We start from the raw sequence: 24,973 nt of genomic DNA on the forward strand, positions 1-24,973 counted from the left end.
AGGCACGTATGGCAAGTTATTGGCTTCCACTTTTTGCATCAAAGTAGCACCTTGTCACAAAAAATGATTTTCTTTGCAATATTTCTTTTTATTGAATTTACAAATATAGTTTCCATGATGTCAAAAATTGTTCTAAATACATAATATCATTAATATATCAGCACCTTGTAATATTTTACATCCTTTTCCTACCATGATGAAAAAAGTAAAAGATAGGCTGCTGTCAGGACAAATGTCGGCCACGAGAGAAGCTTTACAGTTAAAGCTCCAATAACTAACATTTTTTGATTTTAGCATTTTGATCCGTCTTCAGCTGCTTTGGTTATCCAAGCAAAACTACAAGTTATCCCCCTAGAAATATTAATCATTTCATTACAATGTCAGACTTTGTGAAGTTATGTTACTGTGTTTGTGTTTTGGAGTCTTTCTGCCCTCTAGTGGTAAAAAATTACTTAATGCACCTTTAGAAGAAAGAATATGATGAACAAGCACAACAAGATATAGTTTCAGTGCAACATGGTATCTGAGTGAATCAAATTAAAATGTCTGAACATACACTAACTAATGCAAGTATTCATGTAACAGATTTCATCATATACTATGGTGCTATATTCTTATCTTACATTAATTTATGTATTTGGGCTGATATTCTGCATCAGCTAATCTGCATTATTAATTATCTAATTCATAGTTTGGCTGCTGATGCACCTCTAATAGAGATAACCACAAAAACAGTCATTATTTGTATACTTATTTATATTGGGACTAATTTAAAGAGAGGTCCATGATTGAGAATTAGTGCAAACCATGGATGCAATAATTTTAAAAAGGCAATTGGTAGTCAATAGTTTTTTTTTCATAATTATGCAAAAGCAGCATGGGGGAGTGGACTGTCAGGACGATTCTGATTTTGTCTCAAACAACCAACACGTCACTTCTCCAAGAAGGAGGCGAGGCTGCTTTTAGCGCGGCGGGCCTTCTCTATGCTATCAAAGGTGGGAGTCCCAAGAGGCAAATCCAGACGGTCGTGTTCAGACGCCATGATACTCTCAGCCTCCCCTGAAGGTATAATGGAAGAGCAAATACAACGTGTTGTAATGTGGCGAGTGGATGTCTGTGAAACCAATAATTTTTGTCTTATGCATGCAGTAGTTGCATTTTCTCCGCTCACATAAGCCAGCCAAACTATTAATGTGGCAGTTAATTAATGTTAATTATTGGGTTTCTGCCTCTTTAAATGAGCACTTACAATATGGCAGAGAACAGATGGAGGTTTGTGGGTGAGGTTTGATACATTCATATTAAAGCTGGTTTTAGTTTGTTTGAGTATCTGTTGTTGATACACAAAAATACAAGACAACACTGTGCCAAAAGAAATGACAGAAAAGCTACAGCTAGTCAGTGAAAATAACTTCAAATGTCAAGACCATGTGGGCATATTTTGGGAATATACAGATTTTTAAATATTACATATACTGATATCTGACTGATGTTAGTGTAACTGTTAAACAACTTTTGATTGATAAACTTTTTGTGATAAATGTGGATGTCAAAAACGATCATACATTTTGATCCAATGGCTCTTGACCAGAAACAAGTTGTTTTTAGTGTTGTATTTGTAAAAGGCAGTTGAAGGCAGTTTTCAGTATCTGTTTAATGCCGCCGTCTTTGAAAGTTGAGTGCAAGTCTATTGCTCAGAGTTAGGCTTTAAAGATGTTAACTCAATAATTCATTGGTTTCGCAATTAAACTAGTTTCTCATGTAACCTGTATGAGAAATGTGAGGCAAGCAGATAAAGCTTATTTTTTCTGGCCCGACGAGAATAATGATGATCACTGTTTAGTCTTACCTCTCATACGATAAATGAGTGTGCCATAGGCGCTGTCCATCTGGTAGGTTAATATGAAGCCAAGGGGAACGATAGGAGCCAAAAGGGCTGGTTTCTTTCTTTTAACTGCACTGAAGAAAAGTATAGAGACAAAGAGAAGAAAAGATAAATATTTTCCACTGTCAACATGTGATGAAAAGATAAATAAAAGTACTCTGGGAGTGAGTAACTTACTCATGGCTAGTGAGATGCAGCTATTTTATGTGTCAGGTTGTCATAACCAGTGGTGTATTGGGGATTTTGTGAGTGGGGCGGGGCACTTTTTTTTAGGATGTATTTTTCTGGCGACCTGTCATTTTAACGTTGGGTTCATAAATGAGAATGAGCTGCGTAGCTGCGAGCTGCGAGTGTCTCGGGATGATGACGATCATACTAACATGTCATAATAACAGATAAATATTTTTTCTATGCATTTTTATATGTAGGTTATTATAGAGAGATACGTACATTATACTTGTTCTTCAATTGCTAATAACTGGTTTAATAGCAAAATTGCTCTTTTTTCTTCGGCTGCTGCTTATTATTATTATTATCATTATTATCTTTTTTTAAAATCACGCTTAAAGAAGTGGGCAGATGGCGTTCCCCGTGTCCCCTGCCCATTACTCCTCTGGTCATAACGCCACCTATAGGTGCAAAACTGTAACTGCTAAAGAGTGACATAGTTAAACTTGATGTGACTACTGTGTCTGACACTTACAAAAACAACATACATAGAGCTGCACTGGTAAAGGCCACCAGACTACAAAGTGTGATTAATTTAATATGGAAGCTGTGAAGATTCAGAGTTCAGTGAGGATCACACTTTATAGCTGTCACACCTGAGCCAATACAGGTTGTTCTTTCACTTTGTGTTATCAGTGGGTGTTGTGTGTGTTAGAAATGGATCACCCTGAATGAATCATCTCATCTTAAAAAACAAAATACCTGTGAGGCAACCTCTACGAGTTGTTACAAAACTTACCCGACAGTGAGTCCCACTGTGGCCACTGCAAAGAAAGTGCCAAAGTATTTGAGAAACTCTCTGGACCAGGCAATCTGCATCGCCATCTGCCTCTCCCTCATCTGGTTCTGCATCAGGATCTGACGCTCCATCTACACACACACAAAAGATACAGAAGATGTTATCAGGCATAGAATGACCTTTAAAGCCAAATATGAACACTGCCTTGTGCCTCTCAATGTACAACTTTGTAACATTAAATATTTAATGATCAGAAAAAAAATAATTGGAGTAAACAAACAAATTACCATGCTAAATTACCAAATAGTAATTGACATTTATAATACTAATTGGCATTTAGTAGCAGAAATGCCAATGATCTGTTTAAGGTAATTTAGAAACAGTTTCTTCATTATATAGTTTGTCCACTAGAGAGTACTGACAAGTTTGTTTTGAATTGTAAAATGTTGCATATCCTGGTCACAGCTCTTTAATAACCAAATTTAAAGGGTAACATGTTTAACTAAATCATGTGTTGTTTCTATAGAGAAACTGTATATTGGACAATACATTATTTTTTCCTACGCGAACATAATATTATTTGTGATTTGTATTGGCATAGGGAGGACGTCTGGAAAAGTTGATACATGTAAAACATCAAAACAAAATCAAAAATCAAAGTACGAATAAACCAGAGAAATGTTCTGAACATAAAATCTGCTTGCATATTATGCAATTAAAATGGAAACCAGAGACATAAAAGGCATCAGTGTGGCTGGATATTAAGGCAGTGAAACAGGCAGTCAGGGGGACAAAGAGAGGGTCAAAAAAAATGAGGGACAGCCAGTCTCAGAGACCATGCTGAAACGCTTCAGATCAGATGAGTCTTTTGTCTGCTGTTTCCTGTTTGACACACACTCACACATGTACATGCACACAAATATATCCTTCCTGCCTAACAATTGCTACCAAACTGACTGAGTGACATTCTCATTTAAAAAGCTTTTATTCTCAAAAAGTGAATGTGTCAAAGATGAGCCTTTGTTTCCACTTAATAGGAAAGTGACACTAACTCACTGATGATGCAGAGTTTTTTTTTTTTTTTTTAAAAAAGGACCACAGTGCCATTCAAGTGAGTTGACGACATAAGTGAATGGCATAAATTACAACATGTCGGAGGAAACAGCATTTTCATTTCTTACTTTCTGCCCATATCCACAACTAGCTGTGTACATCTGGAACATTATGTAGCACTAAGGCTAAAGTGAAAAAAATTAAATAGGTAAAGCGTTAGACAGAGACTGATGGAGGCTTGCCTCTTTAAAAGAATGACTACTTTGAGGAGTTTTTACTGTATATTAGGAAAACAAATTTTTATTTGAGATGAAGAAGTTGTGCAAATTTAAAAACAACTAACTAAAGACTATAACTAATTATATATTTATATCATACATTCTGGAGACCCACACTAATGGCCTTACAATAGTAGAGTGAACATTACTACATTTACTGTACAGCTTTAAGAAAAAAAGAATGTCTCATTTTGGCTTCTGCTGAAATCTGAGCTTCCCTGCATCCTTCCAGAATACAAGGAAAAAGTCCTGAGTAATGAATTGAATTCAGAGTAAATGTAACAAGTACAAGATACTAAGGAAAAATTAGGACTTAACATTGTTTTATGTTACAACAGCAACAAGTCAGAGCTAATTTAACAGTGTTTTATGAGGGAGTCGGCTTCATTTTGACCAACTCCCAGCGCTAAATGTGTTTAACTTGTCAAGCAGGATGAATATGGCAAATATGAGCAGTCAACCCTCCCTTGGAGGTTCACAGTCGGCATGAGAAATGGTCTCCATGCTAGCAACGAGTTATCAGCTCATCAGGAAAGTGGTCATCAGTTATATAACTGGAGTGACAATAGTCCGTATTTGTACAATAAAAAATAGGAATGGTTTAACATAATCTAAATAAGAGCATAATAAATAATGCTTTTTGCTTCTTAATAATCACCCCTCTCTTTATCACAGTAAACCGTGTTAAAACGTTTAGATAAGACAGCCTGGTTTGCAGCATTTGTAAATCCATGTTACACTTCAGATTTTGTAGCTACACTTCTTTTTCCAACCCTACTTCACCTCTGTGTTTCGGCAGTTTTTACTGTATTTTCACTGTCTTAGTATTGGTGTCAGTGTCTGTTTAGTTACAGTCATTGTTTGACTTCATGGACCACTCATAACGACACAGAGAAGTGTTTGCCAACAGGGACTAATGTTGAGTCCTCTCCTCCAGGTGAAAACAAATCTAAAATATATCTTATATAAACTTTATCACTCTTTAATTGTGCTTTAAAATTTTAGCATACTAAATTCCTTTATTTCTCCCAATACCAGTGGGCAAATCTAAGAACAGAAAGTGTAACAGCACTAATCAGATACCAGTGGTGGCTTCTACTTGACGTAATTTGTTCTCCCATTGTGACCATGTGACGAACATCAAGTTGGGTGACTAAAGTGCTCGTCACCCAGGAGAGGGTTAGTCATAGACGAGAGGGAAAAGGTCTTAAATTAAGAAAACAGCCCAGGAGGGTTAAGCTATAATCAGGCTGAGACGTCACAGGAGGGTTAAAGTACAGTAAAAGCCACTTGCAATAATGAAGCACAATCAACCCTTAACTTTGATCTAATGTGATTTTATAATCATGCTGTTAGACTGATTGTAGAGAGTTCAATCAACATTAAAGACTCATTTTACACAACTCATATAGCACTAAACAACTATAACTGCTGCAGATATAATGATTTTGGTCAATACACGTTGTCATGAAAGTGGTTATGTAGCAGAAATTAACACAAATGTTATTTTATTGAGTGAGATAAATGTCACACCACTCTCTTTCTACCAGTCTATTGCCTATCTCTTTGCAAACTTATGCGCTGAGACTATCACGTAATGCCCCACATTTGGCATTATGTTTATTCACGAAGCCTGTTTTAGTCACCTCACAGCAACAGGGTTTGAACCCTGGTTCACCCGAGGCCCTCCTGCGACCCTTCGAATAAGCAGTATAGATAAGATTTAATATTTGTGAGAATGACAATGAACAAATGACTGGTTCTAGAACTATAATAATTACTTTATTAATTATTTCCCATGTATGAGAATAAATTGAATATGAGTCTGGTGGTTAGACAAAATTAACAACTTTAAGATGTCACCATTGGCTGTGGGAATTTGTGATGGCTGGATGAGTATTTTTAGACATTTTATAGACTAAACAGTAAATCCATTTATCAATTAAAATAATTGTCTGGTTAAGTGATAAGGAAAATAAGCATTGATTACAGCCATAAACCATTTTTTCATCATGAAACTTGCTACCCTGTGGAATCCACAGCCATAACCAAGCTTACTACAACTACTACCCTCTCCAGGAAATAGGAACCTACAAACTTTTTAAAGCCACAGGGTGTTTCATATTCAAAAGACAGACTCTGAGTGGAGTAATGTTTCAAAGAACTGCAAATCACTGGAACTGCTTCTGTAATCAGCAGTGTTTGTTCTGACTGAAGGGGTCCGCTGAGCTAAATTAGTGAACAATAGTGAACTCAAGGATGCTTCATTAAAATTAGACAAAGTTTTAAACAGAAATTGAATGTAGCAGTTGTTGTTGATGAGTTGAGAATTTAATTATGTTTCGATTAGACCCCCTTCCAATGACAGCAAGGGGAAATTACCAATCCATTCCCAGAGCCATTATGGTCCTCAGGAGAGAGAAATGTGTAAAAAATGGTTTCGGGTGAAATAGTCAAAGAGACGTCACCTACTGTAAAGTCATCTCCTCTCTCATCAGTGTCAGAAAACAGGAAGCAGATTAGAGCTACTGGATGTTAGAATTTAATACCATCTGGAAACTACCCAGTTCCTGTCACTGATATTATTTTATCCCTTTGAGTCACCTTGATGTATGTTTCTTTGAAAGAGAATATTCCAACAGAGATAAAAAAAAAAAGAAGTTAAAAAGAGATGGAAACTGTATTAGTGGGGGGACAATCTGAGTGTAATTAGGCCAAAAATACATATGTATGTAAATATAGACAGTGCTGTCTGACCAGCAAGTGAACACATATCCTCTCTTTGCTCCTTTGTTTTTCTGTTGGGCCAAGAGTTCCAGATGGACTATTTCATCGTAACAACATGTTGAGATTATATTGTAACTACCAAGCATGACTGTTTTCCAATTACACAGAAAATCCCCAAAAGACGCATCAATCAAATGAGTAAAAGCTATAATGATCCAAAAATCACCTGAACACACCTTGCACAGAAAACTTCATGAAGGATTTATACACCCTGACTTTGACAAAGTCTAAGTCTACAAACTGATGTTTGTGTGTAGGAACAAATAGCAGCCGTTGGCCACCTGGGCACTCGTAAAAGTTATTTATTAGTCCAAAAAACTTCATGTTGGAAATGGTCAGTAACTGTTGTGTTTCAGAAGCTTGGGGGGTTTCCATTTGGCTGGATCACACAGTTTTCCATATGAAAAATAAATTAGCTCAGTGGGTCATGAAAAAAAAAAACTCCTTGAATGCTTGTGTGCAATAGTAGAATACTAGAATACTTTCCAACCTTGAAATTATCTTGGGAATGCTGTGCTGCACTATATTGGTTTATGTTGTTCTGAGGGACTGTGGATGCTAATTAGTTCAAAGCTGATTCTGGTGCAGTTGTTTTAAACTGTACATAGTACAGTACACAAAACTGTACTGCAGACTCTCTAATGTCAGAGCCTTCTACCAACACATGAACACCCATGAATGTGATAACGCTGGTTAACTTGTGATAGCCATAACCCTTTTGACATTTTTCAATCACAAATGAATCTATAAACATGAGAATTAGGTTAATTGATAAGAAAGATTATATTATTTTCAGCCCCACTATCACCTCTGTCACCTGACATGACATCCAGACCAATGCCTGTAAAGACTGGCTACAGGATTTGGCCACCACCCTCCACCAACCCCCGGCATCACCAGCATTGACGCAGCTGACACACTGCTAAGTTTCAAATATGCGGGAATCCTCCTGGACACTTAATATGGCTTTGATAAACACTCCAATCATAAACACCAATCATAAACTCTGCCAGCAGAAGCTCTCCACCATCCGGAAACTCAACGCCCTCTATGTTGGACCCCACCTACGCTCCCCTTGTATCGAGGCATCATAGAGCCAATCCTCATCTATTGCTCCATCTGCTACTTCACCACACTCATAGTTACCAACAGGAACAAACTCATCAAAACCACAAACACACACAGCCACTAAATCCACTTCCAACCTCACAGATGTCAACACAAATGCTATTGACATCCAAATCACTCAATATCTGGTCAAAAATCACAGATCTTTGATTTGTTTAAGAAAAAAAAAAAAAAAGATCTTGCTTTGCCAGACGATTTATGCTTTCTGTCAACATGATGATATCATTTAAATTCTTCAAATGCTACTGCAGATACAAACACTGAGTTTTGGTATCAGTACCAAGATGTTTGTCTATAACCTTTCACTAGCTAACTAACTATCTGATAAAAGATTAAGTAAACAGGAATAAGAATCAAACTATTGGCTTTTAGCATTTGACAGATACCTGATGCTTTGAACACACTTCAGTTGGCCAATAGAGTACTGAAGTTCAATATCAAGTCAAAACAATGACCCTAAATATACTGTCTGTCAAAAATACTTCAGTGAACATGAACAGTGAATTATCTGGGATTACTGTTCTGTATTCATATTTTCATGGTCTGTTTCAACGTGATGACTATGATGTGTTACCTTTACAGTGTACTTTAAAGGTAGATGTCATGTATATCAGTGAAATCACAAGGGATGACCAGTAGATTTGGGGGCAAGTTTGGACAAGCAGAAGACGAGCACACCATGTGAGACAGTGACTGGAAGGAGCAGTGAAGAAAAAGTGAAAGAAAGAAATGAGCCACAATGAGTCTAGTCCCAAAGGTGACAAAGTGAGAGCAGAGCAGAGACATAAGTGGGAAATTCACTGACATTTTCTAAAGGCTGCAAAGATTCACAGCAGAGCGGGACAATACTTCGAAAAACAATACAAGTAGAAGTAAACCCCACCAGGGAGAGGGAGGGAGAGGGAGAGAAAAATGCACCACACACACACACACACACACACACACACACACACACACACACACACACAGAGAGAGACATTATGACCACATTTTTAGTCTTAAAGGGCCTGAATATTTTTTCCAACAATTTAAATACAAAATACTTTATGTGTAAATGTCTGGAGTTACTAATACAAATAATACTGGATCTAAAACATTTTAAAGTTGGAGCAACAAAAATCCTCGTCATCAGTGATAACATCATGTCTAATAAATTGTGGGGGTAACTCAGGGTACCATTCTTGGTCCATGACAAAACATAATCTTCACTATTTGTCCTCAAAATCCAAAATTCTAAAGTCCTATAGAGGATAAGTAAAAAATTTTGATGTGGTCAAAGTTTACAGTTTAATGAGCAGATCACATAACCAGCCTTGCTATTTTTTTGTCTCTGGAATAGCTACGATTAACAAGTTGTTGTCATTTGATGATACTGAGAAAGTTATTCATGCTTTTGTCTTTTCTCGCTTTGATCATGGCCAGGCTTTAACTAGGATCAGATCTATACACTGTCTCATCTGACCTGGGGATTTTACCTTTCCTCCAGACCAAAGATAAAATTACAGATATCAGAACAGTTCAATCTGTGTAGGTGAAAGGTGTGTACAAATTCACAAATTCTTGCTTTGCTACATCCATGTGATATTCTTTAGCTTTGTTTAGATTAGTTGGTTTTTGATCTTGTGTTTGCATTAGTTGTAATAATGGATCACATTGGTAAAAAAAAAAAAAAACAATGAAACAAATCAAAAACCTGGCAAGAACCTCACCTGCTTTACACTCACACCCACTCAAGTTCAGTGTCTGTGAATAAAAACCCCATTATTGGCAACAAAGACCCTTTTTTAAATAAAGTGAACAAAAACATAATTTACGTCATTTCAGAACTGTCATTTATCCTCAAGACATGCGTCACACAAGCAGACCAATATCCAGTGAATTTTCAAGTCATATTTTTTTATTCATTTAGAGATGGACCAGTGATTCAGACACAATGCCCAGTGATCTTAACTTTAGGGCCCACAAGGCAAGAGTGTGGCCAGGATCAATTAGCTATGATGGATGTGACTTGAAAACACTGGCGAGCAATCATCTTTGACATCTTAATGCAGGGGGGAGGCAATGGTGATGCTTCATAGATATTCTGAAATTGCTAGGGTCAACCTCATTCATTATATTCTGTGATGTCAAAATGCAATTTCAGTTTTGAATGAGAAAAAAGCTGCAATATTATTTCTTGTTATAGACAATGACATTACATTTGGACCTACAAGACACAGAGGATTTTTTTTTTATTGCAAGTCATCTACATATGTCTCTATGTCTCTACATATGAGAAATGTCTCATTAATATACACTAAAAATGATTTTGAGTGTGAATAATAAATACAAAACTATCTGTATTGAGTTTAGCCAATGGAAAAATGTGGACCAACTACAGCAATGCTTGAACATGTACCTCATATTCACCTGTGAGTCATTGTCACGACCCAAATGAGGGCGCTCTGAAACTCAATTGCCAAACATTTGCCATCACTGAATAATATTTGTCATCATCTACCACATTTACAGCTGCGAGAGCATCAGAAAATTAAGGGGCAGACAACACGGCAAACCTCCTGGGTGTGAGTTGGATAATGTCATTGGTGTTATGACAGTCACACATCCCACCTGCTGCTCAGCAGCTTGCAGGCGTGAATAAATCACAACAAATTGGCCCCAAAAAGGAGAAGAAAATACACAATCCTTTATTTAAAAGAAAAAACAAAAAATAATGAGTGCAATAAAACTTGCAGAAATAGAAATGCTGAGGTCCAAACTGAGACTTGTATCCCTGGTTTTGACACAGTCTGATATAGCAAGAAGATAGCAAGGGCAGATCCATCTAACAGCTGGATGGATTGCCAGAGTCTGTTAGTGCTTTTTCTGGATCAAACTGCTAAAGCTCTGGTCCATGTGGGCTGGGGTCACTGATACAGTGCTGGAAAATTGTGTAGCCCCTTGTTTGCTGTGTGGCAATTCAGTTAAACAGATATTATTTTAGGACTATGCATCATGTAAGTGTAGTATTGACTAAATTTATTATCAAATCTAACAGCTAGGTTTTGTTTTTTGCTTTTTTTCAAGCCGTCAAATGCTGAAACATTCCCACTTGACTCAGGTGCCACAAGGTTACAAGTGCATGAATGAAGACACAAGCGCATTGCAAATGACATCGTCTGGAACAATGTTTTTTCTTGTACCTCCACTCACCTGCAGCCGTGAATTGTGGAGCATGAATTCTTGCTGCTTTTTTAAGTTTGCATCCATGGATTTAGACAGTAGAAACCCCATAGTGGCGTTGTTGCTGCTGACCTGAAGATACAATTACTCAGAATTATGCTGCTGTCACAACATGTGCCAACATACACTCATTGAACAGAGGGGTACGACTGGTTAAACAACCTTAATGTTTCATTTGATTCGGGATCTAAAGACACTGCCAGTATTTCACTGTACTTTAGCAGCCAGTCTGTATCTGTGCTTCATTTCAATGACTTGCTAATGCTGTCTTAACATGCACATTTTGCCACGTATTGCTTGGTGATAGCAATACGTTGAACGTCCTGACACATGGCTCTGTGCTTTTGGCTAACAATGTGTGCTAATATTTCTAAATAAAATAGCTTCTCATGCTTCACCTGGTATGAAACTTCGGGTTTAACCTTGGCAGCGTGTGGCTGACTAAAAATGAAAGCTTTACATACCTAATGTACTTTGAAGATGGTAAGCTAAGTAATGCAGTGGTGCTGGGTACAAAAACAGGACTAACGAGGATTCAAGGGCATGTCTCTACCAAAACAAATCTACGTACACCGCCCTGAAAACAGCTAACTTCCTCTCTGCCCTTTGTCAAATTGTCATGTGCCACCAGGAGGAAATTCATTAACGCAGTACTTCCGGTCAGACTTTCACAATAAAACAGAGAACGTGCCACAGTAATCCAAAGACTACAAGGAACGTATAGTGTGGGTGTATTATAATAACTACCAGAATAAGTTATTGTAAATTCATTATAAAGCAGACTAGTGTCATGGTGATTTCCCATCAGGGACAAATCACATTCATGACTCAAGGTAGGTTTTACGAACACGATTCTGCTCTGTTTTAAGGTGCGGTTGAGAAATTCACAGTTTGCCCACAGTGCTTGTTACAGAGGCGCAGTGTTTCTCACAGGCTATGGTCCCAGGCTGGTTGCAGTTAGTTGAGAAATGGCTCCCTCTGTTGGTCGTTGTGGGTATCTTAGCGGTCTGAGCTTTTTTCAGTCACTTGCTTGTTTGCATTTTGACTTAAATGTAATTAGGTATAAAATTAGTACATAAAGTACCATAAATTAGTACATAAAATTTGTACACCCTGGACAGATTGCCAATCCAATTTAAAAAAGCATCAACTACAAAGTGTTTATGTCTGAGAAAGATTTTATTTTTACTCAGATTATTGCTACACCTTAACTTAAACATTAGGTCACAAGAACTTAACCTGAAAAAAACACTGATCATCTTGTTACAATACAATGTTGTGCTGGTCCTGGGATTCATCCGGATGTTACTTTGACACATATCACCCACCTAAACATCGCTGAAAGTGAAAATGCATTGGCCTAATGTGATATCTTCATGTGGCAGTGAACCATATCAAGCCAAGCTATCTGTTTCATCAATGCATTAGAGCAGTGTTTGGGATTGTGGCCAACTTTCACCTTCCTGAACAGATAGGACCTGATTTTCCCAGTTCTTAGACTTACTATTAACCTTGACAGAAATAAGTCATAGCACAAATACTCCTTCATCATACAGAGGGGTGATAAATTAAAGGAAAATGCAGAAAAAAGAGTGGAGAAACAGGGTGACAATGCGACAATCCATAGCACTTGAGAGTTCACTGAGTAGTTTGATGAATATGAAAATTATGTGAACCATATTCTACAGTCTTCGCAGTCAACAGATCTCAACCTAATTGAACATATGTGGGAGATTTTGGGCCGATGTGCGGGGTCACAAACATATCCTGCCAGGTAATGACAGGTAATTTATCTCCTTTACCTTTGAGTGATGTGGATAGTAAAGTCCATTAGTTTCAGATTTCACAAGGGGTTTCCAAATGATATGTTGGAAACTAACATTACCAACAAGTTAAACAAAAATAAACCCTTAAGGCAACAACAACAATGATAAGATCAGATTGTGCCACCACAATATTCCCGTTGTAATACAAAACTGAAGTCATGTTTGAACACGCACAAAATGTGGGAGCCAGTAAGTGAACTGTTGGAAAGCCCACAAAGGTTTCATACAGTCATACTGTACCTGGGACAGAGCAATCTCTGCAGCATGTTGTTTGTGGAATTATTGGATACACATCCGCCCCTTGAATATGGGAATTCCACCTGGTTGGCAATTTGATAATGGAAATTGTATGTAAATTTCTGCCTGATATGTTGTGCGAATTTCTTCCATTCAAATTTCCTGCTTTCCCACATGATGAGAATTGATTTACTGTGTGTGGGGATGTTGTTGTTTTGGTTGGTATTGTCTTTGAAGCACATTTACATATTAATACTGACTGAAAATGACAGTTTTCTTACTGTACTTTGGCAAAACCAAAAGAAAAAAGGAACCTGAGAAGTCATGACAGGACAGATTTGAAGCCGACCTTATTTAAATGGTTGGAAAACAGTTTCTGTTTTGTTTCTACTTACTCCTTTGTATCTAAAATATATCTTTACTGAACATTTTTTTTGAGTGTTAATCATCATAATAACATTCTTCTTCCTCTCATCATTAATATCTATTCTAATGTTATCATAATTGTAGAGTTAGTATTAAAGCATGAATGTTTATCCCTGACTTTTGAAATGATAGTTTGACAAAAAGTCTTGATTCAAGGTCCATTCATTAGTTTTTCTGGGTTTCCAACCACATCTCCCAATGACAGTTACGAACCTTCATCTGCTGATGTCAGTGAAATGTGTTTGAAAGAAAGCAAATAAGTAGCTGTACAGTAACTTAGAATTACTTAACTTTCATGTCTAATTTTGTGGTACTTAACTTGATTTTACCATTTTCTACTTTACAGATTACGATTTTACATTAAAAGGGTGTGATAAGTTTATAAATATGATGCGTTTGAAGAGATTAAACTATAAGGTTGTCCAAATTGGCTCCAACTACAACAGTGAAATGGCTGCACATTTATGCACATTTGATAATAAATCTCTAGTATGTGCCATTCTACTGTACAACAAGTAATTTCACTTTTGATACCTTACATTTATTTAGATGAAAATACATTTGTAATTTTACCTGAGTAATATTTTGAACACAGATTTTGTTTTTACATTGTTATTTGGACACTTTGTTTACTCAAATGAATGATCTGAATAGTTTCTCCTTCCTATCAGTATCATTGTTGCTGTTGTTAATGCCATCAAGTGCCAAAGCAGTTACAGTGAATGCTAAAGTGTGGTATCTCACACTATAGACACCAATAATATAGACTCTCTTAAGTCTAAAACTGTTGTCTTACTCTCACGTGAGGCCGGAATTATAAACTCAGTGGTAAAACTGTACTGTACACGTGATGTCATTTTGGAGGAAGAAAGTGACTGAAAGGGGGACTGAAACAGGGAGAAACAGAGAGAGGGGTAAATCTGCCACAGTTTCAGATATTGTCTTTATCTGTCTAATATGACTTCTAAACGTCTCTCAATAATACCCTTTGTTGAATATTGACCAAAAATAAACAAACGTAGGGGCGGGAAGCCTTTGGCACAGACACTGTGGTTAGAGGTACAGCCGTTTTATGACATCGGGTATTGCCAATAACTGTAGTAGATAATGATTGTCCGTTGCGCTTTTCCTTACAGTAAAAGGAAAGCGCTGTTTTACTTCCGTCTCTGTCGCGAGTCATCTATTAACCATGAACTGTTTTTATTGCATGGACTGTTTAACTGGGTCGTGATAGCCGATATTATTTTTCACCACACGTCCCTTAGTCGAGCTTTGTAAAGACTTTTATGGTGTGTATACTTGTGTCGCTCACAATATGGGGACAGTAATCTATCACTGGGGGGCATCGTCTCCAAACTCCTGACTGTCAAAATCTGAACCCCATAACGTAATCTGTTTGGGTTTAGGTCGGTTGGGACTATACTTACTCACGTTACGGTAATGGTGAGTTTAGGCATGGCTCAGTGTGTGGGGGGTGTGTCTCTGCTGAGAAACTCCTTCATATAAAACGCGGAGCGACTCATAGTTACAACAGTTGAAGGAAGAAGGAAAAATCTAATGAAAACATTAGTGGCTGTTGCATGACCAGCAGGTAGGAAAACATTATTAACTGATCAACTGTAAATCTTTATTATTATTATTATTATTATTATTATTGTTATTATTATTATTATTGTTGTTGTTGTTGTTGTTGTTGTTATTTGGTATTAGTGTATTTGTGAACATTTAATTATCTTTGTACTTACTATTCTACTATAGCACCTCTCTGGCTCACTATCCTGAATACTAATACAGTTATCTCACTTAACACAAGCTTTTTGTAATAACTGACTTATTTCAGGTTAATTTAATTCTGTCTCTAGTGAGCCAGGCAGGTCACAGGGCTTAATCATCAATGACAGCTCACCCACATTCAAAATTGTTCTGCAGAACTGTTGTTTCATTTCACAAAAAAACAAAACAGAGGGCTTTACAGTGTGCTTATCACACAACAGCTCAGTCAGTAAACAGATCAGAACTTAAGCACTCTGGGAGCTGTGTGATAAGGTCCTATTTAAATAAAGATTTCCTTGACTTGTGGGTAGAGCTTGGTCCTGAACATGTATAGTAATGTATATGTAGGGCAACTTAAGATAAAAGAACTTTTAGAAATGCATGTGTCTTACTGAATCTTTCCCACAGCAGCCTGATGTGCTAACAGATATGCAAGACAAAATTTGTCAGCTGTTTTGGTGTGTGTGTGTGTGTGTGTGTGTGTGTGTGTGTGTGCGCGTGCACTGACACAGTTCCAGAGTCCAACAACAACATCCTTGTGCCATGTTTTGTGTCTTAATCAACAGGGAAACTGATAGGGAAGTCATGCTTTACAATGCTGAATCATGCTTCCATATTATAACAATGTATGGCTCACCACCATGTGATGTTGTGTTTTTTAGTCTCATGATGATTAATTTTTTTTTTGCAGAGTAAAGAACTAATCTAAATTGAAGCTGTTGGGGCAGTGGAATTCACATCTGGCCTTCCTCAGTAAAATGACTCATGTTGGCAGTAACATGAGGTCAAACATTGTCAAAAGATTTCAACATCTGTAAAACTCCCTTCTGTTTCTTCCATAGGTGTCAATGGACTGGGCCCTTTTTGTAATATTGCAAGTCATATTTCAGCCATCTCTCTCAGGTGTGTACAACAATGGGGTATTTATGAGTAAATAAGACCACAAACAGGACAACAATAGCATCTATGTAAAACCTTTCTATTTCGATTTGACGCACAAGCTGATTTAAAGCTGCTGTGTAAACTCATTTAGTGAGCACAATTTGACATTGGACATTGTTTTCTTTATGGCTGTGGACCACATTTAGATTAATCATGACATTTGTGGTATTTCCCTGCAGTCTTATTCACTGTTGAGGCAGAGAGACCCACGTACACGTCAGAGTTCGGTGGCGATGTCGTGATGGGCTGCAGGTTTCAGCCAAAACCGTCAAATCCTCAAGCTGACCTGAAGGTGTCCTGGCGCTGGCTCGGCAGCACCTCCCCCTGGGAAGTGTACCAGATGAATAATGGGAAGGAGCACTCGGCGTCTCCGGAGTATCAGGGCAGAGTGAGGCTTCTCACTGAGCAGCTGAATGAGGGCTGGGCCAAGCTACAGGTAATTACTGGCAGTGATGTGATATCATATCTTACATCTGTCTAGTCTTGCCATCCTCTTTTCATCCTAATGGGATGACTCATATCTGCGCTCATAGTGTTATGTCACATACTAAGGTCCCGCCATCTTACCTTTGTGAGGAGATTTGTTGCATCACTGACTTTACCAAATTATATATGTTTTCACTGTGGCTGATAAGAGTTGAATCAATCAGAGAGTTGTTCACACAGTTGTTGATATTTAAAACAGAATGTACAGAATAAGACATGAGAAAAAGGATAATGCAACAGAATTCAGGTTCATTTAAACCTCTGCTTCATAAAAGCATAACATGTCACTCAGCCATTAGGACAATTAAGGACTCTTCTTCTTCTTTTGTCATTTTACAGGTCTCCAGGCTGAGGATCAATGACTCTGGGGTTTATCAGTGTCTGGTGCAGACAGGAGAAGGAGCTGACTATAAAGCCATAACTTTGTCTGTTATAGGTAGGCACTGAGTCTGTGTCAGTGTAACAGTGCAACTTTTGAGGTTTAGGAGAAGACCTCGGGGCTTTGTTCTAGGAATGCTGTTGTGCAACGGCCACAGGATATGGTCATTTCTGGGCAGCTACTGTATCACTCACTGTGAAAATGAAACTAACAGTTTGGTGTTCCCCTTAGCAATATTGTGCAAAATATCTCAATCATAACTTTGAAATCATATCATAGTAACACTGATCTAAAGACAGTTATGTGTATTCTTTCTGTCTGGTTCTCCTCTAGCACCTTATAAAACACTGACTAAACGCATTGTGAAAGCAGCAGAAGGGGATAAAGTGCTGCTAACCTGCCAATCTGAGGGATACCCCGAGTCACCTGTTGTGTGGCAGGATGGACGCCTGCAGAGCCTCAAGTCCAACACCACTACTGTGTCAACACCAGAACAACTTTTTAAAGTCACCAGTCAGATACATGTCAACTCTTCAGATAAAGACAACTACACATGTCACTTTTTAAATGGTGGCCAATCTGCAACATTCCATATTCCAGGTAATTTTGATAACATTTTCTTTAAGGTTCTCTACCAAAACAGTAATATATTCAACTGGAGAGAACATGCAAACAGACATTTCCTGTCAGCTCTCAACTGCACAAAAAAATCACAACAAGATAAAAGAATCAGTTGAGAAGTAATGAAACAGAAAAGTCTCACTACAACTCTCTCTGCAGTTGTGTTACTATTTTTGACATTTTGGCTTCCTGCATGCCATTGTGCACCCACATTTGCACAAAGTCCCTGCTATTTTCTGTTGATAAAAGAAAACTGAAGCAGAATTGTCCTTATTTGAACTTGTAGGCTGTAACAAAAAAGCTACTGGCAGTAAAAAGTTCTGTGAAGTCTTTTATCACTATCTGCCATTATTTCCTGTTACGTACATAAAATGTCAGCCCACAAAGAGAAAGAAAGTGAGTTCAAGTATGAGCATTTCTGCTCATACCCGCAGTGTTTCAGAGTGAGAAGCTTCCACCCTATTTTCCAGGTGAAGCTGTAGGTGGGGTCTGAGCTTTGAGCGATTTAGCAGCATGTAGGAAGCCTGTGAGAAAAGTTTTTTTCCTTAGTAGAACCTGTTTGAGTGTATGTAGGCTTTTTCATGTTTTTAATTATACTCTACGTGTTCCAAGGATTATTTGCTCTTTGGGGTGCAGTGTGATAAGCCAAAAATGTGAAAGTATTATCCTGCCCCTAGGGGATCACTGTACCTGAAATCAGAAAATGGACTGTAAATACAATGATAAAGAGAGCAAAAGTAAAAGAAGACCAGGACTGCACACACAACAGATCAAAAAACTATTACACAACCCTGACTCATGTAAATAGCTGCATTTTTTTTAGTTCTTAACCAGTAAGAGGAAGTTTACGATGGTTGTCATTGGTATATTTGGTTATTTCCATAGTGGCTAAACATATAAAAAGCATTGGTGTAAATCACAAATTGCCACCACTCGTCCCTGTCCCTGTCATTGCTGAATTATAAACATGATACTGAATGTTTAGAGGCACCTGTAAACACTAATCCTTCCTCACTCTTTTCACAGATGAAATACCTGTTCCACAGGTGAAAAATGATGCCCTCATCGTTGTGCTGAGCATAGGACTGATAATGGTTGTCATTATCGTCGCAGTGCTCATGTATCGACGACGAAAAGGTAACTAGTCACTCAATTCTCGATGTCTACAGTACAATACGGGTAGCTGACAACAGAAACAGCAATACATAGAATTCAGGCGGGAAGAAACATGAGACAATGCACACCAGGCATAACAACGCTTCTACAAGTGTTTACGCACATCCATCTGAAGCCATGATGCACATGTCACAACACAACAGATACATGTGCAATAGATTATAAGTCAATCATCTTGATCAATGGAACATTCAGTCTGTTGCCTGAAGGGAGAATCTGATGGAATCTGAAGGCAGACTATGGGGGATGGGTGGGGTTATGATTTCCCTTTAGGGTGTACACTGAAAGACTATTTGCAGGAAATAAGAGTGGATAATCCAGTTGTTCAACAGCAGGCCAGATGCATAATTTTTTAAGTCCTTCCCCATTGTTAGTATTCCAACTGGTTTATTTTTAACTGCCACAGCCCATGTGAGAAAATAACATGGAACTAATTGCACTTAAGAACAAAAGAACTTAAATGTCCAGTCAGAACTGGGAATTTGTTATCAGTGTCACCCCAAACAATTTACAGCAGTGCTGAATTCATTAGTCAGCAAAATGTATCCTTCCTGTGTCAAAGTAATAAGAGCCTAGAGGTCACAAACTTTTTGTTTTTGTCAAACGGGCAGAAGAATTCATGTCCTATCAGTAAAAAAATAAAAATAAAAACAGTGTCATTTCAACAGGAAAGACAGGGTGAGCTCCTATACAGACTTGACTCAAGTTTGTTTACCACTGAAAAGAGGAAGTGTCTAAAACGTTTTACATGGTTGATTTGGTGCCGTTATGTTTGTCGGCTTTTGTGGGAATTTCATCTGCATGTGACTCGGTCTGCCTGTTCTCCTGAAAGTATGACTTAGCTCTTTTGGAACTGCCATGTGTCAAAACCACAAAGTTTGGAAACACCCCATCGATCTTGGTTTGCGTGACAGGGGAATTTGAGGCTATTTGTGAATGCATGGGTGGTTTTTCAGCAGAGCACATGTTAGTCGTTTGAATAATTCCCCAAAACAAATACCTTCATCATTTCATTAGAAGGGTTATCACACATTTTTCCATATATGAGTGTGTGAACTTGATAAGAAGTCTTTCTTCGGTTACAGGTCATGAAACCTGTCAGTGACATTTTTAAACTAGCGTCAAGAAAGAGTGAGCCTTCATAGAGACAGGTTGTCATAATAGCAAACCACCCCATACACACACACATACACACACACACACACACACACACACACACACACACACATATATATACATATATTAAGATAAATTCATTTAAAATACTTCACGAAACATGCTTTTAAAACCCTTTCAGTATTGTTTCATTAAGTTCCTTGAATGATTTATTTTATATCACTCTATTTTTACAGCACAGTACACAGTGCCAAACAAACATACACGCATAATCAGTTCCTCGCTCGAATGACCCTTGCTTAAATATATACACACATACTGTAACAACACGCTAAATATAGAGCAATGTTTTTCTTTTTTTTCTTTTTTTTGAATAGGATCCAACACTCCCAGCACCAGGAACCTTCTGGTTGACGGTCGGGGCGGGCCTGTTTCTGCCGTTGCCTGTGAGTTTAAACAGAGCTTGTGCTTTCTTTTTCTTTCTTTCGCTGTTGAGCGTCACTGATTAGGACAGAGCCCCTGTAATGTCAGCATTCCCTCATAATAACTTCATCCTCAAAATACTTTTTGCATTCTTCTTGATCCATTGGAACAGCTTGCGTGTGGTGCCAGTCCCTGAGAGAGGGTTATAACATACTGCCACTTTAGGGTAAAGCTCTTGAGATACAGCAGAAAGGAGAGATGGTGTGACACTTGACATTGTACACTTTTTGCTCACTGCTCCTTTCGAAAGTCTGAGCCCCGAGCGGGTTGCACGGCCTGTGAGCACAGCTGTAGCCACTCACTGCTGTAGATACGGCTGCAGTAACTACAGATATGATACATGTGTTAACAACAAAGCTCAAGAGTTCAAGAATAGCTCTGCACACAACCACATCAATTTACTGCACTCACACATCGCCTTTATGTAATTAATGCTACACCCATTAAAAACAAATTTGTTACGTCCTAATAGTCATAACAACTACACAGCCATGGCTACATCCACAGTGACAGCTATAGCATCCCGCGGCTACAGTCATGGGTTAATGGCAGCTACAGCTTGTCTCAGTCACAGCATTGATATAAGCCAGTCATACTGTAGAGACTGGAGAACTAGGTTAACTAGCTTCCACTCGTTATTTCAATATTAGCTGCAGACTGGAATGCAGAAGTAGTTCAGAAAAAGATGAATTCCACTGTGACCTTTCAGGATCATTGTAGTCTACTTTTCTTGCGAATGTAGACACTACAATGCACTTTTGAAAACAGCCACATTAACTAATATCTAAATGGAATTTGCAGCTATGAAGACAAAATATATTCTGCCACAAAGTGGCTTCTGTTGGGGATAAGTCAAATTGCTGATGATGTGTTTGTGAAACATTATGCACTAGATAAAAGACACCCACGCATTTTGACACCCACATCTCCTTGAAGATCACACATTTAGGGGCCTCTTGAAACTCTGATCTCAATTTTCTTCTCCACGATCTCCATGATGATTCATTTCCCTATAAATGTCACCAGCCTTGCAATATGCAGTAATTCACTCATGGAAAGGAAAAAAGTGAATCATTTTCACATGTGGCTTAGCTATAGCAAGTGAGTCAACAAACAGGGTTAAAACTCAAATCACTGCATAACGTCTTACAACTTTATTGCATGCTATGCAATACATTTGTCAAGAGTGCAGAAAAATAATTAAGGTGTGTTTGAGTAGATTTACACCACCACAGTTCTTTTGGAGTTACTGTGACCATGATGACTGATCAATACTTAAAATGTTCTCTGTGTTAGTTTTCTGACAATGCTTTCCTCTTCATCAGGCTCACAAACAGATAAAGAAAATGAGGAAGAGAGAACTATTTTTAATGAAGGTAAGTGACTCTTAGAAGTATTGTTTACATGATTGCTATTTCTCAGTTTTGCTTTTTCATTTGCAGTGGTAGTGAATAAAAATCTTTCTTTGAGTTCTACAAGAAAAGAAAATGCCTGCCGAAAAATGGCTTTAAATGTTAAACAAAGACTTTGCCCACGTGAAGGATGCACAGTTTTGAACAAGCCTCTCAGAAAAGACTAATTCAGAAGGACAGTTTCTTCCAGAAATCTGTAGTTGTCTTTAGGTTGCAGAGCTACATTCATTAAAAAACACATTTTTACTGTAAAGATATCAGCCTACGCACTTCACACCTCCTATAATGTAGATACCATGTGATCATGATCAAGTCTGGATTGTTGTCTGCAGAGCGCATAGAGGAAAATCTGGGGGCGATTCTGAAAGCCCATTATTCTGACGTCTCCTTCAGCACAGAGGTGAGGCATCACTCGGGCTCTTTCGACGTGGAAGAGCTGCCTCACAGGCTGCAAAACAAGTGAGTCACACATAGCCTACAAATTTTTACCGAACTGATTGTGAGGATGCCAGAATTGCCTGCTACTATAATCTCATTTCCAGTAACAGCAACAACTTGAGTTTTTGTTATTGAGTACATTTTTAGTTAGTTAGTTTAGAATTATGCGGTGTGACTCAGGGATCAACACTAGGCCCAGTCCTCTTCTCAATCTACAGTATATGGTTCCTTTAGTAAGGCTAAGAGACATATAAATTCCTTTAGGACACATAAGTGGCAAACACAATATTCATTTTTATGCTATTTAACTCTAAACCCTAAACTTGAATTCACCAAAGCTAATCTCATTGTATCTCAATATGTGCCGGTCAACAACTTTTTAGTAGAAACACTGTCCTCTATCAAACCTCCAATAAAACATAGCACAAGCCATAATGACAGTGATAATGAATTTTTAGCATCCGAATTAAGACGAGGTTGACAGTAATCACGGTCCATGGCAATGGCAATTGCAAAGCAGTATGTTTCCAGAAACTACAGCTATCAGAGATGCGTGTTGGCCTGATCACCTGTTTCATCACAGCCTGCAAACCATTCCGCTTTTGTCGATTAGTTTACACTCCAACAGGGTCCTGCAGCGTCAAACAAAACTGGATGGTGCAACACAGTTAACAAGCTGTGATAACTTCCATTTTTGGACTCTCTAGCTTCTCCATTCCCTAAAGAGCATGATATTGGTCAGTCATGCAAATTGCATGACAAAACTTTAGATAGATTTAGATTGCTTCTGCAGCAAATCCAAAGTAAGTGATTTCATGATGTTTGTTGCTGAAAATGCTGCTGTGACCAGGATTTAGGAACTGAAACTTCAGGGATATACCCAGCTGACATTCACAGCTGATGTCTATATTTTTCTGTTTGTACGGGCCTGTATAGTTTACAGTCTCAACTCTGCTTGTTTTTTTTTTTCAGTGAGGGCCAGGCTATGAAACCTCAAGCTTTACTCCCAGAAGCTGGAGAGATACTTTTACTTCAGGGACCCCCAGGAAGCGGAAAGACAACTGTAGCCCACATCCTGGTCTCCTCTTGGGTCGAAGGGCCCGCACATTCCCTCGCTAATGTCCTAGATCTCAGCATTCTTCGGCTTCTCTTGTACATCGACTGCAGCGCTGCAAAGGGTGACTTGTTTCAGGAAGTAGTGACTCAACTTTCTCTCATGGAAAAGACATCGACAGAGGATGAGCTGAGGACTTTGTTAACCAGGTCCAGCGACACTCTGCTGTTGCTGGATGGGTACAGAGAGGGGAACCAGTTTTTTGATGAGTCCCTAAAAAGGTTCCTATGCGAAAGAGGGGGATGCAGGGTGCTGGTTGTGACCTGCCCGGAGCATTGCCCAACACTCAAGGAGACAATTGGGACAAGAGGGGTACTGAAGCTCCAAACACAGACTGTTAAATACTGAGGGCACCCACAAACACATTAAGCACTTGTTACATTTTTCATAGGATTTGTATGATGTTTTGTTGTTGTTTTTGTTACTGTACAATGTCTTGTCAGATGTTTAATAAGCCCAAATATGCTGCAAAATGTACTGAATTCAAAGTAATATACTTTTAAGAGATGCAATAAATTTTAGTTTTCAGTTTTTACTTGACAGTCTTGATTGTCATTTTGATTAAAACTATAACATGTCATGTTATATCACATGTTAACTCTTAGAATAATAAAAAAAACCCTACATCATTTAGTCCATCGCTTAGGGTTAAGGATGGAGATACTCCACAGTAAAATCAGTAATCCACCTTAACCACGTTTGCACGATTCATGAAGCCCCTGAGTGATTTCAGCTGCACTTCTAACTCTCTGTTTCTAATACATGCAACAGTTCAAACGCTCAATGATTGCATTTGTTTCTGTTTCTGTTCTGTGAAGAAGGTCATTATTAGGGTCACTTTCTAGATTGCAAGCAAAGCAGCAACAGTTTCAATGTGCTGTTAGTGAAATGGGGAAGTGACTGTGTCAGTATTCCTGGCAAGAGACGTTGCTGATTCCAGTAACATTTGATTTTAAAAAAAGTTGTCATTTTATTTCTGTCGGTTCTTTATTCTCTGGTAATTGCTGCATGATACAGTATACCACATGTATGAGTAATTCAGATTTTTCATTCAGTCAGCATCCTGTCCTTTAGTGTTAGGCATATTTTATTCTCTGTTCTATTTCACTTCAACAACTGCAACATCGACTTTCAGACAGGTTAGAGAGGAAATGTTACCAAAGGCCTGATTGTGTATTTGTGCTGCAGCTGCTGACCCTGTGGAAGATCAAATTCCCTACAGTC

At 38.2% G+C, this 24,973-nt stretch overlaps 2 protein-coding genes across 5 annotated transcripts; one reads left to right on the top strand and one right to left on the bottom strand.

Annotated features, from left to right (window-relative positions):
- Positions 1 to 67: 67 nt before the first annotated feature.
- On the bottom strand, positions 68 to 11,946 carry plgrkt (plasminogen receptor, C-terminal lysine transmembrane protein). 4 transcript variants are annotated; one of them, XM_051072879.1, is made up of 6 exons: positions 11,785 to 11,929; positions 11,291 to 11,392; positions 9,808 to 9,841; positions 2,853 to 2,983; positions 1,850 to 1,959; positions 68 to 1,059 (listed from the first exon to the last, which is right to left on the bottom strand). In XM_051072879.1, exons 4-6 carry the CDS (start codon positions 2,981 to 2,983, stop codon positions 932 to 934), a joined length of 369 nt encoding a protein of 122 aa, XP_050928836.1. In that variant the 5' UTR covers positions 9,808 to 9,841; positions 11,291 to 11,392; positions 11,785 to 11,929; the 3' UTR covers positions 68 to 931. The 4 variants fall into 4 exon arrangements, with proteins under 4 accessions (XP_050928836.1, XP_018525970.1, XP_018525971.1 ...); XM_018670454.2 differs by lacking the exon at positions 9,808 to 9,841 and having other exon boundaries at positions 11,785 to 11,946; XM_018670455.2 differs by lacking the exon at positions 9,808 to 9,841 and having other exon boundaries at positions 11,719 to 11,929.
- A 3,147-nt stretch (positions 11,947 to 15,093) lies between these two features.
- On the top strand, positions 15,094 to 24,284 carry LOC108879218 (uncharacterized). The gene is made up of 10 exons (XM_018670409.2): positions 15,094 to 15,400; positions 16,425 to 16,485; positions 16,704 to 16,960; positions 17,350 to 17,446; positions 17,723 to 17,989; positions 19,037 to 19,147; positions 20,680 to 20,748; positions 22,111 to 22,161; positions 22,530 to 22,656; positions 23,608 to 24,284. The coding sequence occupies exons 2-10, from the start codon at positions 16,431 to 16,433 to the stop codon at positions 24,095 to 24,097; spliced, it is 1,524 nt and encodes a 507-aa protein (XP_018525925.1). The 5' UTR covers positions 15,094 to 15,400; positions 16,425 to 16,430; the 3' UTR covers positions 24,098 to 24,284.
- The last annotated feature ends 689 nt before the right edge of the window (positions 24,285 to 24,973 follow it).

This window comes from Lates calcarifer, linkage group LG9, assembly GCF_001640805.2.
Source record: "Lates calcarifer isolate ASB-BC8 linkage group LG9, TLL_Latcal_v3, whole genome shotgun sequence".
NCBI classification, from domain to species: domain Eukaryota; kingdom Metazoa; phylum Chordata; class Actinopteri; family Centropomidae; genus Lates; species Lates calcarifer.

Bases quoted from the DNA above. Each gene is read 5' to 3' on its own strand.
- LOC108879218 (XM_018670409.2), top strand. From the start codon at position 16,431: ATGGACTGGGCCCTTTTTGTAATATTGCAAGTCATATTTCAGCCATCT. The intron at 17,990-19,036 runs GTAATTTTGATA...CTCTTTTCACAG, and splicing joins TGCAACATTCCATATTCCAG to ATGAAATACCTGTTCCACAG. The intron at 22,162-22,529 runs GTAAGTGACTCT...TGTTGTCTGCAG, and splicing joins GAGAACTATTTTTAATGAAG to AGCGCATAGAGGAAAATCTG.
- plgrkt (XM_018670454.2), bottom strand. From the start codon at position 11,371: ATGGGGTTTCTACTGTCTAAATCCATGGATGCAAACTTAAAAAAGCAG. The intron at 1,960-2,852 runs GTAAGTTTTGTA...ACTTTTCTTCAG, and splicing joins ACAGTGGGACTCACTGTCGG to TGCAGTTAAAAGAAAGAAAC. The intron at 1,060-1,849 runs GTAAGACTAAAC...TTATACCTTCAG, and splicing joins ACTCATTTATCGTATGAGAG to GGGAGGCTGAGAGTATCATG.